At 56.0% G+C, this 18,743-nt stretch overlaps 1 protein-coding gene across 3 annotated transcripts in view; it reads right to left on the minus strand.

The window, feature by feature from the left end:
* CADM3 (cell adhesion molecule 3) overlaps positions 1-18,743 on the minus strand; it is a 111,555-nt gene that overhangs the window by 44,999 nt on the left and 47,813 nt on the right. For 2 of the 3 annotated variants that reach the window (XM_026657606.2, XM_026657604.2), the window contains exon 2: positions 17,125-17,238. The exons of the other annotated variant lie outside the window; for it this stretch is intronic. In XM_026657606.2, the coding sequence (XP_026513391.1) occupies positions 17,125-17,238 (114 nt within the window). The remainder of the gene's footprint in view (positions 1-17,124; positions 17,239-18,743) is intronic. 3 annotated transcript variants of the gene reach the window in all.

Consider the following 18,743-nt stretch of genomic DNA (forward strand, 5'->3'; position numbering starts at 1 on the left):
GGTCGACGCACCTCAGACTGGGGGGCAATCACAATGTCGGCTTCTGGGCCAGAGCCCTGGGGGCACATCCCCAGGGCTCCCCCAGAGACCTGCCAAAGGATAGTCCCTGCCCCCCCCCCAGACCTCTCCAAGCCTCCCACTGGGGCTAGGCAGGGGAGACCTCGTTGAGCTGTATCATTGGCAGTGATAGCCCCCAGCCCCTCCTGTTGCTGTGGGAGCCTGGCCTGCTGCCTCATTCACACCCTGCAGTCCTGGCTGGGGGAGGGGAGCAGAGCCAGAGGGCTGGAAAACTCAGAACTTTTTCAGTCCAATAAATCCCAGCCCATCGGGACCCTCCAGGGTGCCAAGCCCCCAGGCTCAGCCCCAGGTCCCAAGTCACCATCCACACACAGCGCTGTGACCTGGTGCTGTGAGAGCCCCTGTTGACTGCAGTTAACCAGAGCTCTCATGGGCATCTGGCTGAGTAGGCAGCAAGTGCTCTGTGTTGAGTGTGTCTGGGGCGATGTCTCCCTTGCCGTCCACGCCTGACAGCTTTCAATAGTTCTCCTAATTAAGACAATAAACAGCTGGGCCCAGGCAGCCTCACGCTGGAGACTTGGGCATTGGTTGCAAAAAATGCTGCTCAGGAAAGCAAGTGGTGGATCATGGCAGGCACTGTGGGCAGATAGCACTCTGCCCCCTCAGCTCAGCCGATAGCCCTCACGCCCAACACACAGCCCCCTACTATGCCAGCCCTGCCCCCCCCAATCTGCCAATACCCCTCAGGCCCAACACACAGCTCCCTACTATCCCAGCCCTGGGCTCCCTCTGCCCCCAGCTCTGCCGATACCCCTCAGGCCCAACATAGAGCTCCCTACTATCCCAGCCCTGGGCTCCCTCCGCCCCCAGCTCTGCCGATACCCCTCAGGCCCAACACACAGCCCCCTATTATCCCAGCCCTGGGCTCCCCCCAACCCCCAGCTCTGCTGATACCCTCAATTCTGACCCACAGCCCCCTGCTATCCCAGCCCTAAGCCCTCCCCACAGCTCTGCCAGTGCCCCTCACTCTCAGAATGCATCTCCCCTTGTTATCCCACCCCGTGCTCCTCCCCCCCACAGCTCTGCTCTTGCCCCTTAATCCTGACCTGCTGCGCCCCCTTGCTATACACACTCACTTCCAGCCCATGCCAGACTCCGAGCAGCACTTCCTTTTCCTGCCCTTTCACTTTTCTCTCATGCCTTAGAAACCCCCTGAAAGGATTCCTCCTCCTCTTCCTCCTGGTCCTTCCCACTCCTCATTTTGAACCTATCCCCAGGCTCCTGCCCTGATGCAGACCCTGACTGCCTGCTTAGAACCTCTCAACCCCCCTCCCCCATGGGCACCCCATGTGCCTGAGCTCACACTTGGGCTCTAGCTGGGCAGGGATTGGACAGAGAGAAAGGAGATGGTTCCCACTAAACCCCAAAGAACAGGATCCATTCTCAGCCCAACCCCCAAGTGGAGCTGACAGCCTTGCCCAGCACCAAGTGTTCTCTGTGCCCTGCAAGGGGAATCACAGAGATGCTGGGAGTTATGGATTGATTGACAGCACCCAGACTGCACCTCGCTCCGCACACGCTCAGGCTGAGAGCCTCAACTGAGCTACACATCCCCATGCATGCCCAGGCTGAGAGCGCCCACTGGGCTGCAGTCCCGTCCCCTCCCCCCTCCTGGCACGCTGAGAGCACTCACTGGGCTGCACGCCCCCCCAGGCTCACTCAGGCTGACAGCATCCACTGCGCTCCCCCCCGCCCCCCGGGCACACTGAGAGCACTCACTGAGCTGCACCCCCCAGGCTTGCTCAGGCTGAGAGCACCCACTGGGCTGCCTCCCCACCCCTTCAGGCACATCCAAGCCATGGGTTCCATGCTGGCCTGCATCTGTGCAGGGCTGGCTTCTAATGCCAGCCTGTACCACTCTGCCTGGCGCTGCTCAGGTAGCCAGAGCATTTAGTGCCTTCCTCATCACTGGGTGTCATGGAGACCATAGGCCAGTGGTCTCCAAACTTTTTTGATCGCGCACCCCTATCAGTAAAAAAATTTTGAGCACGCACCCCCAATATATGTATATTTATTTATGTATAAATTATATTCATATACTGTACTAATATATTATGTACATTATAAAACATACACAAAAAATAGAAATTAAAAAAGGATGAGAAAGATGAAAAACAATATTTTTAAAATATTTTTTTATTTTATTTTATTTTATTTAACGGTACAAAAAACCTTTTTGCTCTCACAAAAAAAATATTATTAATAATAATATTTTTAGTGAGAGCAATGTGATTGAATATGCTTCATTATTTCTGAAAATCTTGGTTTAACACTTTGTGATACAGCTATTCGAAGGTCTGGATTAGGGTTAGGTGCGGGAGGGCGTTCGGGGGGGGTGCGGGGTCTGGGAGGGAGTTAGGGTGCGGGGTCTGGGAGGGAGTTAGGGTGCTGGAGGGCGCTCAGGATGGGGTGCGGGGTCTGGGAGGGAGTTAGGGTGTAGGAGGGGGCTCAGGATGGGGGTGTGGGAGGAGGCTCAGGGCTGGGGCAGGCAGGAGGTGCAGAACACTTATCTGGGGCAGTTCCTGTTTGGTGAAGGGGGTGTGCAGGTGGCTCTGCGCAGCGCAGCGCAGCACCACCCCCATGGCCGTGATTCTGGGAGCCACGATTCTGGGAGCAGCCTCCCCCCCGCCCCCGGCAGGGGCTTTAGGGGCTGCAGGGCCCTGGGCTAAGGGGGCTCCGGGGCTGGCCTGCAGCTCTAAAGCCCCTTTCGGAATGCGGCCCTGAGTCCTCCGGCCCATGGAGGAGCATGGGCAGCCGCACAGCCAGTGGCCGAAAAGAAGCGGCGCTTTCCCCTTCAAAGCGCCGCTTCTCTCCAGCCAGCTTTGAAGGGGAAAGCGCCGCTTCTTTCTGGGGCGCCCTTAGCCCAGGGCCCTGCAGCCCCTAAAGTCCCTGCTTTCCGGGTGGCCTGCCTGCCCGGTGGGGGGGGCAGCTTCCCCGCTCGCTCGCTCCGCTCCCTCCTCCGGCTGCCCTTTTTTTTTTTTTCCCCTCCGGCAGCGCTCCTCCTGCCGCACCCCCCCAATGGATCGTCTTACGCACCCCACTTTGGAGACCACTGCCATAGGCAACTGTGCGAACCTGGCTCCTGCAGCATGTCACGCCCTGGAGATGCAGATGGCGTCAGACTCTGCCCTGGCCTTGAACTCACCACCCACATGGAGCCCCTCCCCCTGCCGTGCCATCACCCCTGGAGAGGAGTCAGGGCCCAGGAGTGGAGGCTGACCTCTGCAAGGGCCAGGCAGCGGGCAAGGCCCATCCCAACTCATATGCTGCTCCCGCAACTCTTGGGCCTGGGCCTGGGCATGTGCAAGGCTGGAGAGTAGGGGAGGTGGGGCTGACCTTTTAGTGCCCTGCTGTGGGTGGCCAGGGCCCTGACTCTGGGCCCTCTGTGCCCGCAGTGCTCCCCCCCCAGACCTCACATGGGCAGAGGTGACTCACTCCCTGGGGCCTGCTGTGCCCTTTCTCCAGGGGCAAGTGGAACTCCTCTCCCTCCCCCAGTTGTGTGGTGGGGGAGCCATTTGTGATCCCATACCCAGGTTTTAAGGGAGGCATCTCTGGGTCAGGACCTCAACCTGGACTGGGCAGAGCCTTGCCCAGGCTCCCCAATACCAGGCCCTCAGGGATGTCTCCCTCCCACCATCTGAGAAACCCACCCCTACCACAGCCCTTTCCTGACCTTCCCCAGTCACTGCCCAGCCCTTCCCCAAGGATCCTACCTTCTGGCTCCTAAACACATATTTCCCCAGCTCCCCACCCCAGCCAGTACCCCAGCCAGCCATACCCCCCCACCCCAGCCACCATCTGCATGTAATGGATGTACGTTACTCCTGCCCCAGCTGCTCTGCAGGGGCAGTGGGCAGGTTGGAGTGTGGAGGCCGTGCCAGGGTTAAGAGTATGCCGAGGCCATGGGGGCTGAGGAGTGGGTGGACACTCTCGCTGGGTGAGAGCATGAGGGATGGCGGGGGAGCAGGGAAATACCATTGTGAAGATTGAAGGTCTAGTCTATCTGGGGGTGCAGAGAGACACCCTGGCATCCCTTCAGCCTGTGGAGACAGGCTGCAAGTGGCTTGATCTTACGAAAGAGGGATCTCAGCTATCCAGCTGGGGCCAGGCCTTGGGATAAGCTAGCCTGCAGCAGAGAGGGGAATGCCTTGTGAGGTAAGCTAAGGCTCTAGAAAGCATGCCATGAGTTTGCTTTGTCTGTAACCATCTGTTTCCAATATCTCCCTATTATCTAGATCTCTGTTCCTTGTTCTCTTTGTGTTCACTACGAACATAGGTCAGAGCTGTGTGCTACGTGGACCGGTGATCCTGACCTGAGCCTGGGGAGCTGGTGCGTGCTGGTCCTTTGGGAGCGGAGGAACTGAGAGCTCTGTGAGTGGCCAGTGGAACCATGGCTGGGCGCTCCAAAGGGAGGCTCAGAGGACTTGCGGGCTGATGTGCGCCTATCACTACCTGCACAGAGGTCTATTGCCCATTGCCAGGCCCCCCCCACTCATGAGGCAGCACCAGGCCCCATGCGGAGAGGGAGCTGAGATGCACTGAGCGGAGTCATGCAGCTCACACTCAGCACATGGAGCAGTGGCTCAGCCCAGCTAGGGAGGAGAGATTCCGAGACTGGTGCTGGAGGGAAGGGTGGGCAAAAGGGGACAGCAACCGAGGGCAGCAGAGGAGAGGAATCGGTGGGGAATCCATTACCGAAAGGCGCAGCAAGGCTAACGGGGAAGAGCAAGTAAAAGAACGGCCCAGAGTCTGGGATTTCACATCACACCTCTGCTGCAAAACTCCAGCAAGTGGGACACTGGCAGGTCCTCACAGGGCTCGCCTGGGGGTTGGTTCCCTTTTTTGATAGAAGATGTCTTTGTTCATCATTCTCCGCCCAGCTGGCAGCAGGGGCTGTGGTGTGGGCCATGCATGCAGTTGTTCCAAAGGGTTCCTCCCTTTGGAGACACCCCATTCCACACACTTTCTGCTCTGAAACCGCCCTAGGTGGCACTTGGTCGCTCACACTCAGTGCTGTGAACATACTCACGCCACTATGCCAGCCCACGCATGGCGATTTAAACAGCTGTGGACCTCAGCCCTTGGTGAGGAGGAGTTTCCCCAGCTGTGGGCAGAATAGGGTTGCCACCTTTCTAATTGCCAGGCCCTGTATCCTGCCTGCCGCTACCCCAAGGCCTAAACCCTGCTCCTTCTCTTCACCTGAGGCCACGCCCCCTGCCCCACCTCATCTCTAAGGCCCTGCCCCTGCTTCACCTCTTCCCCCCAAGGCCCCACCTTGCTCCACTTCTTCCCTCAAGGCCCTGCCCCTTCTCTGCCTCTCCCCCAGGCCCCGCCCCCTTCTCCACTGCTTCCCCCCCAAGGCCCCGTCCCACCTCTTCCCCCAAGGCCACGCCCCTGTTGCTCGCTCCTCTCTCCCTGACCCCTGCTGGATCTCTCAAGGAGCCTGCCTGCAGCTAGAAGGTAGCCCTGGCTGAGCAGGGACTGGCATGGGTTAATAACCCGGCGCCTCCCCGCTACCCTGCGGTAACCAGAGTTTTGGTTTGGATGCCATTTAGGGTTGCCAGGTCCCCTTTTCAAAACCAGACATCTGGCAAGCCTAAATGGCACCCGGACACAGAAGCCAAAAACCGGACTGTCCAGGTAAAACCCAGATGGGTGGCAACACTAGGGTAGGATGCCACACACATTACCAGGCAGCAGCCAGAGCAATCTTGGACATGTTAGTGCCCACGGGAGAGGCGCAGTCTCAGCTCAGGAGGCTCTGGGGTCCCCCTCACTGATGTCCAGAGCATTGTCAGAGCCACAGACCCGTGGTAAAGGGATGGTGTTAGCCCCTCCCCTGCCTATCAGATTACCCAAGATTTCTCTTGATGTGTGTCTGTAACGCACACACCTCCTGGGTGTGATGCTCTGTCCCATTTAGTGGCACCGAGCAGTGGTTCTCAAACTTTTGTACTGGTGACACCTTTCACACAGCAAGCCTCTGAGTGCGACCCCCCCTTATAAATTAAAAATACTTTTTTATATATTTAACACCATTATAAATGCAGGAGGCAAAGCGGGGTTTGGGGGTGGAGGCTGACAGCTCGTGACCCGCCATGTAATATCCTCACGACCCCCTGAGGAGGCCTGACCCCCAGTTTGAGAACCCCTGACTTAAAGAGAGAGAAAGAGATTAATGAGTTTGCTCTATAGCCTTAGCTAAGAGCCAGTTGGCTTTTAGCTCATGCGGTAGAGGCTCGTTCACTAAGCTCCAGAGATCCCAGGTTTGATCCCGCCCACCAACGACTGGGGTCTGTCAGTGTTACATGTCTTCCCACAGATACTCGTGCACGACACGGGGGCAGGTGTGCACATGACTGCTGTTGCTGACACAGTGTGCAACCATGGACACACATAGGCCATACTCTGGCCACTGCCCCACAAGTCCATGGCCAGGGGAAGCCTCCCACCTTTGCCCTCAACTGGCTCTCCAGCTTTGGACAGGCCCCAGCCTTCAGGTTGTGCAGCCCCTGCCTCCCAGCAGTAACCCAGGTGCACAGCAGGAGAGATGCTGGTCCAGGCAGAGCAGACAGGGCTGTGCCTGAGAACACCGAAATCTCTGCTGGGGTGTGTCACATGGATCCCCAGGATGGGTGCTACACCCCCAGTTTTGGAACAGTCTCTTGGAGGAATTCCTTCAGCGTGCCAGGCCTCTACAGAGTCACACTCTCCCTTCAGGGTCGGCCATGCGAACGCAACACCTCCTGAGACTGAACCTCTGGGCTCCAGCACTCCTGCTTCAAGCCATCAGCTCTGCTCAGCAAGTCCAACTGAGCTGCATTCCTAGGAGAGACTTGTCCACTTTGCAAGGATTGGTGCACCCCAGCCAGTATTTGCAGTGATCCTCACACAGCATTTCCAAAACAGGACATGTGAGTGTCACCCTTGTTTGGGGGCTGGGATAGCTCAGTGGTTTGAACATTGGCCTGCTAAACCCAGGGTTGTGAGTTCAAAAATCTGTCTGGGGATTGGTCCTGCTTTGAGCAGGGGTTGGACTAGATGACCTCCTGAGGTCCCTTCCAACCCTGATATTCTAAACCCAGTTTCTATGAAACAGCCAGGTTTATCGGTCAGCTGGAACACAGCAGCGGGAGGCCGTAGGTTAGCACAGAGACAGGAAGACATTCTGGTCAGCCCAGAGCCCAGACACACTGTAGTGAAGCCCATATTCAGGCTCTGCCTGACCTCCTCAGTCAGTTCCCAGGTGAGAGCTCTGACTCCTTCCAGCAGCCAATTCTTACCCCCACCCCACCTCACACTTTCCCCATTCTTTCTTCTCCAGCTGGGGTCTTTGCTCTGCCTCCCTGCTGAGTAGGGTGACCAGATGAGAGGAACAAAATATTGGGACAGCAGGGGGGCGCCGGTTGAGGGGGGAAAAAAAAGGCGAGTGCTGCCGGCGGAGCGAAATATCGGGACAAATTGCATCCTGACCAGAGATCGGTCGGGATACAGGACAAACACCGAAAAAACGGGACGGTCCTGATTTTATCGGGACGTCTGGTAACCCTACCGCTGAGAGTGGGGAAATCCTCCTGCCTGTGGATAGGTGTCAATATCCTGGTGACTGAGTTTGCCATTGTCTTCTCAGATTCTCCACTGACATGAAGTCAGCCTCACCAGCCCTTTTTAATGGGCTATTCAGGCTCAGACAGGCAGGTGATATTGATACCTATGTCTCCCAGCCTGCCCTGAGAGCAAACAGTGCTTTTCCCCCCACACTGGGTAGCCTTGAAAAACATAGTCAAAACTGAGGGGGGTCAGGTCATAACAATACTACAGAAAATTCCATTTGATCACAGGCTCCTTCCAGAGAACAGAGCACCTCAAGCACCCCTTTTCCCCCCATTCTCTGAGCTGCTCCAGCCAGGGAAACCCACCTGGAAAGGGCATGAGATGACACTGTGAGGTGCTTGGGGATTTTCTTGTTACTGACTCAGGGAGGGGCAGAGCCTGGACCTCACAGACGAGCAGATTTTCAAAAGAGCTCAGCAGCCTGAGCAGCACCATTGATCTCTGTGGGAGAGGGGAGGGGGCATTCTCCATTATTCTCCATGGCGGGGAGGGGGATTCTCCATTGTTGTCTGTGGGGGAGGGGTGGGGAATCTCCCTTGTTGGGGGGGGGCAGAGGAGAGGGGAACTCTCCTTTGTTCTCTGTGAGGGAGGGAAGAAAGGGGGACTCTCCCTTGTTCTCTGTGGGGGGAGGGGAGGGAGATTCTCTATTGTTCTCTATGGGGGGAGGGGAGGGAAATTCTCCGTTGTTTTGTGCCAGGGGAAGAGAGGGAGACTCTCCCTTGTTCTCTGTGGGAGGGGAGGCAGTATGACGGGATGTGCCAGGCCCTTTGAGGCCCCCTGCTGGAAGCCTCACGCTCCTACCACACCTTGACCCAGACAAGGAGCCATAAAGGTGGGTCCTCCAGGCCTGCCTAGAGAGGCTGCAGCGAAGCACCCAATCAGGAGCTTCAGGGGAGGCATGAGCAGTTCAGTTGCTGGCTGGCACCAGTGAAGCCCCTGGGGTGCTGCTCCTTGCTGGCTGCTGGAGCGCCAGTGAGAGCTTCAGCCCTGAGGGACAGGTGAAGCAGAAGGGGCTGTATGGGAACTGTCCCAGGGAAAAGCAGCAGCAACTGTTACAGGAAGTAGCATGTGGCTGCTATTTATAGGGTCCCTGGGTTGGGATCTGGAGCAGTGGGTGGGCCTGGGTTCTGGGTCCCCCACCCCCGCAGAGTGGCCAGAGCCCCAAGAAGGCCCAAGGGAAGCACAGGATGCAGAGTCTCCAGGGAGAAGGCCCTTGGGGCACTGCTCTATACCAGACCAGGGACAGACTGAAACTAGCCCAGAAGGGGCTGAGAACTGAGCCTGGAGACAGGGCTAAAGACATTATCCAGGGCACTGTGACTGGACCTGTTGGACCTTTTGCCCTGCAAGGGGTTTGTTTGTTTGTGGGCTCAGACGTATAGACTATGTGTGGCTTAGCCGAGGGCTGAGCCCCTGAAGACCCGACGGGGCACTGCAAGCAGAGAGAAAGCAGGTTCGCATGCACTTGCCGGAGGCGCTCACGAGAGGTGAGCGGCCCCGGCACGGGGATTCTCCATTGTTCTGGGGTGGGAGGTGAGCAGAGTGGGATTCTCCATGACAGTGGGAGCTGCTGGGTGCTGCGCTCATTTGAAAATCTGGCCCATAAGAAGCAGAGTGTTTGTAGAACACGTTGAGAAAGGTGCCTGCTCACAACACCACTCTGCACACACACAGACATCCCCCTGCCCCCCCAAACACACACACACTGGCCCCTCACAATAAACTGCCCATTGCTCCTGGGACACCCACAGCCACCCACTTCCAAATTGCTCCTGCCTCCATGCAGGTGCAAGGCAGGCTGAGCAGCGGGTCGCCCGAGCCAGCCGTGCCCTTGCTCGGGGCATGGAGCTCGCACTACATACCCGCAGCAGCCGTGCAACAAGAGCAACAGGCAGAAGGAGCCTCCCAGGCCCCGAGCAAAGCCATGTCCCAGGGGGCAGCTGGGACCTGAGTTCACTGCACAGCAGCTGCCTTTGAAAGGAAACTTAGTGTGAACGCAACACGCCACGCATTGGGAGAGGGCCTGGAGCCGTGCCAAACGCAGCCCCTGAGGCTGCTCAGGAACCTGGTGCCTGCAGGCGATTGGAGAGGGAGCAGATGTGAGGATGAGTTGACCAAGGGGCATCCAGCTAGACAGCTGAGAATGGTGGAGGCGGCTGCAGGGCACCTGGGAGAAGGTAGCCTGCTCCATTCTGCAGTACCCCCGGGCAGTGCCATCTGGAGAGGTGGTGGCAGGTTTAAATGGTGCTGAGCAGAGAGACAAGCCCATTGACAATGTCGAGACCGCCCCGTGCGCATTGCCATCCGAACGCTGGCAGAACCAGCTCCGTGGGTTACAGATCCCGTGCTGATGGGACTGAGTCTCTCTGACACCACGGGCCCATCTACCCAGGGGCCCCACTCGGACCACAGTCTACCCAGGGGCCCAGGACCACACAAGTGGGCTCTTAGTTCCCCACCACAGCTCCATGACCCAGGGAAGAGCAGCACAGGGGAACCCCAGCCCCGGGCATTGCCATCACCTGGCTGTTTTACTCAGCACCGGAGGGGGAAGAGCTAGAGAGAGACCCGGGGCACAGACAAACTCTGGGGAAGGGCCAGGGGGGCAGGGTGGAAGAGTGGAGACATCAGGAGAGACCTGGCCAGGGAGGCCCCAAGGGCAGGCCTGGGTGCATATCTCCCCAGTGCTGATGCCATTTGACATTGGCCTCCTCTTCCATTCCCGCGTCTCACAGACCAAGCCCCTGGCTACAGGACACTTTGTAAGCCCTGCTCACTGCACAGCAACCCCAAGCTCCCAAGGCCCCATCACTAGCACGTGCCTTCAGCTTCCTCCGCAGGCCGGGGCCCAGTGCCCTATGGTCTGGTTCCCCCAGCACACCCCTGGCTGAGTGCCCAGTCTGCCAACTCCTTGGGCCATGCTGACGGCGTCTGGGCAGCTTTCATGTTTCAGTGGATCTCAGGGGAGCTCCTGGTGCAGGGCCTATGGGCAAACGTCCCTCAAGAAGCATCTGCAGCACCTTGCCCTGCCTGGGAGCGGGGGCAGTCGGCTCCTCTCAGAGCCAAGCCAACCACCTCTCCCGGCCCCCAACTGATTTCTCCACTGCCCATGTGTCTGGCCGTCACCCAGTGCTGCAGGCCGGGAGCCCAGCTCAGGCTGGGATCAATGGCCCAAAAGCGGAGCCAGGAGGGAACAGGTCCCCGGTAGGGAAGCAGCTAAACTTAACAAGGAGGCAGGCGCAGCGCAGTGGCTCTAGCAAGGTCTGGCCGGGGGGAGTCAATAGCCTGGGGTCAGACCCTGACCTCCAGTGAGTGGGTAACCCAGCCACCCAGGACAGCCCGTGGGAGCTGCTGCAGCTGAGAGGAGGTGAGGCAGGCATGTGGACCCCATTGCTGGGGCTGACAGAGAAGCAGGGAGGCAGAAGAAATTGGAGCTAGCTGAGTGGAAGAGGCAGGGATCAGGAAGGGGGAGTGATGGTGGGCTGGGATCAAGGAGTGGGTCTGTGGGATGGGATGGAAAGGGGGAGTGATGGGGTCTGTGGATTGGGATCAGGGAGGGAGAGTGATAGGGTCCATGGGGTGGGACAGGGATGGGACAGCAATTGGTTCTGTGGGGTTCAATCAGGGAGGGGGAATGATGGGGTCCCTGGGGTGGGGAGGGCAGTCTGGGACATGCTGTGATGCTGCCAGTCACTTTCATGGGAAGCATCTCCCTGGCCTGGGAGGGTCTCACCTGCTTTGACCTAGGGGCTCTTTAGAGCTGAGCTAAGCTAGGGATGGTCCTTCGGGGACGCACTGCCCAGGAGGGTCCCTGATCCTGCAAGACGCCTAGAGAAATATTTCTCAGCAGCAGAAGCAGAAAGACAGGAAGCTGGCACAGCATCCTGGCCCCCGGCTGGGGAGGGACGGAGGCCTAGCGCAGATGGGCCCTGGCTAGCTCTGTGAGAGGCACTAGGGAACTGAACACTGGTCATGCAGGGCCCTGTTGTGGGGAAAGTCAGTACCATGGCCAGGGCCCAGGGATGGGGAGCCATGGATGGTTGTTATGATGTGAGAATTTTCTGAAATATTTTTATGAATCCTTTGTGTGCCTCAGTTTCCCCTATATTTTGCATGGCTGCCCTGAGCGGGGGAGTGGGGGTAGGACTAAGCCCTGATCTATAATAGAAAATTAGGTTGACTTAACTATGGGCAAGTCTACACTACAAAATTAAGTCTACCTAAGTTACGTCAATCAGTTTTACATGTCCACACTACGCTCCTTGTGTCAGTGGTGCGCGTTCTCACCAGAAGCGCTTGTAACTGCCAGTGTGGGACATTGTGGGATAGCTTCTGAAGGCAGCAACAGTCGAAGTAAGTAACGCAGTGTCTACACTGACTTTGCGTCACCCTAACTACATCGACATAAACGCTACGCCTCTCGTGGAGGTGCAGTTATTAAATAGGTGTAGTGTGCAATTACATCAGTGGGAGCTACATTTTAGTGCAGGCGCTTACAGAGTGAGGTCGACATAAGCTGCCTATGTGAAAAACCTAAAACTCTGAGTGGCACAGTTAAGCCAACCTAACCGGCCATGTAGACAGCACTAGGTTGCTGGAAGAATTCTTCAGTCAACCTAGCCACAGCCTCTAGGTTTGCTCTCCAAGCAGACTGACACATGGGGGGTGGGGTGGGGGGATGTTGTGGCATCGCCTAGCTGTCTGAGCATTATTAAATGCTCATCAAAAACGATTAGCTGAGGCCAACCCCCTATCAAAGGAGAATCCCAGAGAATCCAGTCACCAGGATGTTGACATTTAGCAACCATACCCCAGAGGGAGAGGGATTTCTCCACCTCTCAGCAGGGAAGCTGAGCAAAAAGCCCAGCTGGAGAACAAAGGACGGGGAGGTGGGGGAGAAGTGCTTGCTCCTGGAGGAAGCTGGGAGCTCTCTCACCCGGGAACTAAGGAGGTCAGACAGAGACCAACAGAGCCTGGACCTGGGCTCACTACAGATCGTCTGGGCTCTGGGCTGACCAGAACGGTCTATGCTTTAACTTTCCTGTCTCTGTGCTAACTTATGGACTGTCAATGCTGTGTTCCAGCTGACTGATCAGTCAGACTGTTTTGGAAACGCTCTGTGAGTGTCCCTGTAAACACTGGCTGGGTGCATCAAACCCTGCAAAGTGGACAAGTCTCTCCCAGGAGTCTGGCTTAATTGGACTTGCTGAGAAGGTTCACCGTGTGAGGCAGAAGCAGGGCCGGCTCCAGGCACCAGCGCAGCAAACTGGTGCTTGGGGCGGCCCATGGAAGGGGGTGGCACGTCCGGGTCTTTGGCGGCAATTTGGCGGCGGGTCCCTCAGTCCCTCTCGGAGGGAAGGACCTGCCGCCGAATTGCCGCCGAAGAATGAAGCAGCGCAGTAGAGCTGCTGCCGAAGTGCCGCCAATTGCAGCTTTTTTTTTTTCGCCCCGTGAGGCAGCAAAAAAGCTGGCGCCGGCCCAGGGCAGAAGTGCTAGAGCCCAGAGGTTCAGTCCCAGGAGACAGCAAGGCCATGTGGCCAACCCTGAAGGAAGAGGTTCCTGCCAGACACTGTTCCAAAGCTGGGGGTGCAGCACGGATCTGTGACAACGGTACGCCCCCAGAAGCAGTGGGGAGCAGTGGATGGTGTACACCCACTAGCAGTACCAGACCACAGGGGACAGAAAGCAGTAGACAGTACTCAGCCAGCAGCAGTACCAGGGTGCTGGGGATGGGGAGAAGTAGACAGTACTCACCCAGCAGCAGTGCCAGGGCCAAGGCACAGGTTTGGGGAGCTGTGGATGGTAAACACCCAGCAGCACTAGCAGAGTGTCCCGGATCCACAGGACTAGTGCTGTGCCCCCTCCCTCTTCCTTCAGAGTCAGCCATGCGGCCTCGCCACCTCCTGAACCTTTGGACTCCAGCACTCCTGCTCCACACTGTGAGCTCTGCTCAGTGAGTCCAACTGAGACAGACTCCTGGGACAGACTTGTCCACTCTGCAGGGACTAATGTTCCCCTGCCAGTATTTAGAGTGATCCTCAGAGAGCGCTGTCGGGTTTATTAGTCAGCCAAAACAGAGCATTGGCAGTCCGAAGGTTAGAACAGAGTCAGGAAGGTTAAAGCATGGACCGTTCTGGTCAGCCCAGAGCCCTGTAGTGAATCCCATGTTCAGTCTCTGTCTGACCTCCTTAGTCAGTTCCCAGGTGAGAGTCCCCGATTCCTTCCAGCAGCCAACCCTTACCCCCCACCTCCCACCTTCCCCATCCTTTGTTGTCAAGCTGGGCTTTTTGCTCAGTTTCCCTGCTGACAGGTGGGGAAATCTCTCTCCCTGTAGGTCCTTAGTTACTAAGTGTCCATGTCCTGATGATTGGCTTCACCATTGTCTTCTCCGATTCTCCTTTACTTTGGGGGTGGCCTCAGCCAGTCCTTTTTAATGGCCCATCCCAGCTCAGACAGCTAGGCAACATTCAAACTGATGTTTCTTAGCCTGCCCTGAGAACACTGCTGCACCAGCATCAACTTCCTAGACATCACAATCAGCTTCAACAATGGAACCCAACAGAAAACCACAGACAAGAAACACAGATCCAGTAACCACCCCAAACACACCAAGAAATCCTTTATCTACAGCCAGGCCCTCGGATACTGAGGAATATGCTCGAAGGAGGAAGCCTAGGACACACACCTTAACTCATGTAAAACTGCCTTCACCAAACAAGGACACTCCACCAGAGAAGTAGATCACAGCCTGGAATGGGCCACCAAAATACCACAAGAGAACCTGCTTCAATATAGGGAACAAAACCTTCAGAGCGCACATTCCTAGTTGTCACCTATCATCACACACTGGAACCAGACGAGGTATTAAACAATTACAACCCATACTCAATGGCAAAGTTCCCACTACGTTTTTTTTACATCCATGTGCAGAATGAATTTTGTTATGTGCACCAATATGGAGGTGATGTGTGGTGGGGGTGGGGCCGAGGGGTTCGGAGTATGGGAGGGGGCTCAGGGCTAGGGCAGACAGTTGGGATGCGGGGGGTGAGGGCTCTGGGGTGGGGCCAGGGATGAGGGGTTTGGGGTGCAGGAGGGGGCTCAGGGCTAGGGCAGAGGGTTGGGACGTGTGGGGGGGTATGGGTTCTGGAGTGAGGCCGGGGATGAGGGGTTCAAAGTGTGGGAGGGGGCTCAGGGCTGGGGCAGAGGGTTGAGGTGCAGGGGGGTGAGGGTTCTGGCTGGGGATGTGGGCTCTGGGGGGGCAGGGATGAGGGGGTTGGGGTGCAGGCTGCCCCAGGGCTGCGGTGGGGAGAGAGGACTCCCCCCACCCCTCTCTTGCTGCAGCAACCCAGGACTGGGGGAGAGCGCCTCTACCCGCTGTGCAGCCCTTAATAGCCTGCTGCATGGCCGCGCAGCTTAGAGGGAACTTAGCTCAATGGGGATGTTACAGGTCATGGCTCCTCTCCTACCTTCTTCCCTGCAGAAACTGCACAGACTCTAGTTCTTGTTCCTTCACCAGACCCTTTTATTTTAAGTTCCCTCCACCATTTCTACAGCAATCCCTGTGTAACAGTCTATTTACAGCACCAACAGCCCTTTTGGCCCTCTCCCCAGGACCTGTGGGGTACAAATGTCTCCCTCCCCTGAGAACCTCGGTGTAACTGGTTTCAACTAGCCCTGGTCCCCTCTCTCTTCCCCGCCCCTGTGGGACTTCCTTCCTGCCTCCTTGTCAGCCCAGCCGGAAGATCTAATTATCTTCCTCAGCTTTCTCAAGGGGAACTAATGAACATCGGAGTGATCAAAGGACAGGCTCACCTGTGTGCACCCTGCACTCTGTCACGCACCTCCACCCTTGCCTACCGCTGACATTCCTTCTGACTCTGGCCCGCCCTTCTCTAGAGGAGGTGCCAGGTACCTCTTTCCTGTGCTCACCCCCAGGGTGATTATCCCCCCTCCACCTACAGAAGTCACATTTTGTGGGTGGGGGACACCCCCATGATTTTGTTTTGACCCACTGGTCTTCACACCAAGGGCAACTTGAGGGTTTAATTCCTCCCTGTCACTCTCTTTGCTTTGGAGTGGGGTCTGTCCTGTCCCCTCCCCATGTTGTTCCTCTGTGCACTCTTGCTCTCCTAGTCCTACCCACTTATCTCGGGGCTCCTCTTCTCGAGGCCCTGGTAGCGAACCTTCCGAGAACAGCCCATCCCACTCTGGTATGTCCTGCCTTCCCTTTTCTCCTAATGCCCACTCGGCTAATTCCTCCTTTTTTCCACTTTCCGCTTGGGAACGTTTGTTTCCCTTTGCCATCCTCGGCTTATATCACGTAGTCTAGGGTTCTCCTGCTCCTCTACTTCACACCCTTTCTCCATCTTTGACCAGTTCCTTTCTGCCATGGACCCCAACTAGTTGCTTTCCTCTTAAAGGGGAAGGGGCTCCAGTCCATCCCTACCACCACCGGATGTGGCAACCTATCCACAACCCCAACCCATTTCCACCTGAACTCTCCCCAGACCTTCAGGGGAATCTCGGCCAATGGGCAGAGCTTTCTCTCCCCATGATGCACTCCAAACTCAGCCTGTCTCTGAGAAGGATCCAGTGTGGCTTTACCACATCTTTCCTAGCCAGCGAACATCCTGATATAGTGTCCACTAGGCCCTTCTCCCATCCCCTCCCCACCTTCATCGAGACGGTTGGCATTTTCCTCTGTTGCAGGTCCCAGTCCAACCACAACATTATGCCACTTCCCAGTCCATAGATGGGCAGTCTCTTTTTATAGGCCCTGTCTCCCACATTGGTAACAGGTAATTTCCAGCCTCCCTGGAGTGAGTTCTCTGTAGGCTTCATCCCTACCACTTCTCCAACCCTCTTTCCTAGCTCGAGCCTGTTAAACAAATGCGCACCCTTGTGGGGAAAATCTGCTTCCTCAAACTCTTCTGTGAGTTTGACCGCTGTCTCCAGGATTGTGGGTTGGTGCCTCCTCACCAAGACACGGGTGTTCTCTGGAATGCTTTGTAGAAATTGCTCCAGGATATGGAGTCCATGATTTCACCCACAGTCTGCGTGCCTGGCTTCAACCAGAAGGTAGCCCAATCAGTTAACCTTTGTGCACATTTCCTGGCCCGTACATCTCCAGACTATCTAACAACCCGAAACATCTGCCAATGTTTCTCTGTAGACAATCCCACTCGGACGAGCATGGCTGCCTTAATGACATCAAAGTCTTTAGTCTGTTTGTCACCCGAGACCATGCAGGCCACTTGAGCTCCCCCGCCAAATTGGGTGCTAACAGGGGGGGCACATACCTCTGTCCCAGCCAGCTCCCATTGCTACCCTCTCAAATGTCATTAAAAAAGCATTGGGGTCAGCGGCAGGTCCCATTTTACACAGGCCATTTACCCCCAGGCTCCGGTTACCGTTCCCCGTACCAGGACTCACCAGTGTCTGAAGCAACTGCTGCTGCACTTGTGCTTGCTCCCTGATAAATTTCTGCAAGCTCCTCTGTTGCTTTGCTTGCCAGGCCAGCAGGGATTGTCTCTCCAGCTGGTGTGCCTGTTGGAAAGATTGCATGCTCTGTTGCAGCTTCTTCTGCTGGTCCACCAACCACTGCAGAGTCTGCTCCATCGTACGGGTGCCAAATATTTGCAGCAGCCTCCCCCGTGTCTCTCAATCGCCACAACTGGGGGAGTCAAGATCCCGGACAAGCCCCCAAGTGTCACGGGGCATGGCTCCTCTCCCACCTTCTTCCCCGCAGAAACTGCATGGACTCCAGTGGTTGTGCCTTCACCAAACCCTTTTATTTTAAGTTTGCTCCACCATTTCTACAGCAATCCCTGTGCAACAGTCCAATTACAGCACCAACAGCACTTCTGGTCCTGAAGGGAACAAGGTCTCCTGCCCCTGTGGTCTCAGTGTAACTGGGCTCAACTAGCTCTTGTCTGGTCTGGTCCCGTCCCATCCTGTCTCCCTCTCCTCCCCCCATGGGACTTCCTTCTTGGCTTCCCATCCCATCCATCCAGCCAGTCCGATTCTCTAATTACCTCCCTAAGCTTTCTCAAGGAGAACTAATTTACATCGGGTGATCAGAGTGCAGGCTCACCTGTTCTCACCCTGCACTGTCACAGGGGACCACAGCCTGAAAGAAATCTTTCCTAAACCCCCTCTTCTGGCCTTCAAACAACCCACCTGCCTCACCAACTCATCATCAGAAGCAAGCTCCCCACAGACCAGGACCCACCAGCGGCATCAGACCCTGCCAGAACAACAGATACAAAATTTGCAGACATATCATCACTGCTATGATGATCAATAGCTCCCGCAACATACCTTTCAAGATCCACAGATCCTAGAAGAGCTATCCCAACACGTGTTGTACCTCATCTAGTGCACTAAATGCTCCAATAACAATTCTGAGGGTGAAATGAGACAATCACTGTGCTCTCAAATGAACTCACACTGAAAAACGCTAAAAGACAAAAACACCATAGCACCTGTGGGCAAATGCTTCGAAAAGCAATCACTCTAACCTGGCCTCTCAGTTCTCATCCTCAAAGGAAACCTGCACAACACCTTCAAAAGATGAGCCTAGGAGCTTAAATTCATAAGCTTGCTAGACACTAAAAATCATGGACTTAATAAAGACACTGGATTTATGGCTTATTACAACAATCTTTAACCCACACACACCCTTTTTTGTCCTATGACTGCAGTGGTGTTAATGAGCCACTTTGCCTTGAATGGTCGCTTAGAATATGTGTTAAATCCTTATGCTAAATAATCGGTTCTAATTTGTACTTAGCTGTGCCACTCTGAGAAGTTTTCCCAGACTTGAAGAAGAGCTCTGTGTTAGCTCAAAAGCTTGTCTCTCTCACCAACTGAAGGTGGTCCAATAAAAGATGTTACCTCACCCACCTTGTCTCTCAGAGCAAACAGTCCTTTCTCCCCGCACTCGGTAATCATGTGAAAGACAGGGGAAACTGATGCACACATAGGAGTTTATACAACTACAGAAAATTCCCACTTTGTCACGCAGAGCCAGGGCACTGGGGACAGGGAGC

The sequence above is a fragment of the Terrapene carolina genome, unplaced genomic scaffold, assembly GCF_002925995.2.
Source record: "Terrapene carolina triunguis isolate 2854851 unplaced genomic scaffold, T_m_triunguis-2.0 Scaffold249, whole genome shotgun sequence".
In the NCBI taxonomy this organism is placed as follows: Eukaryota; Metazoa; Chordata; order Testudines; family Emydidae; genus Terrapene; species Terrapene triunguis.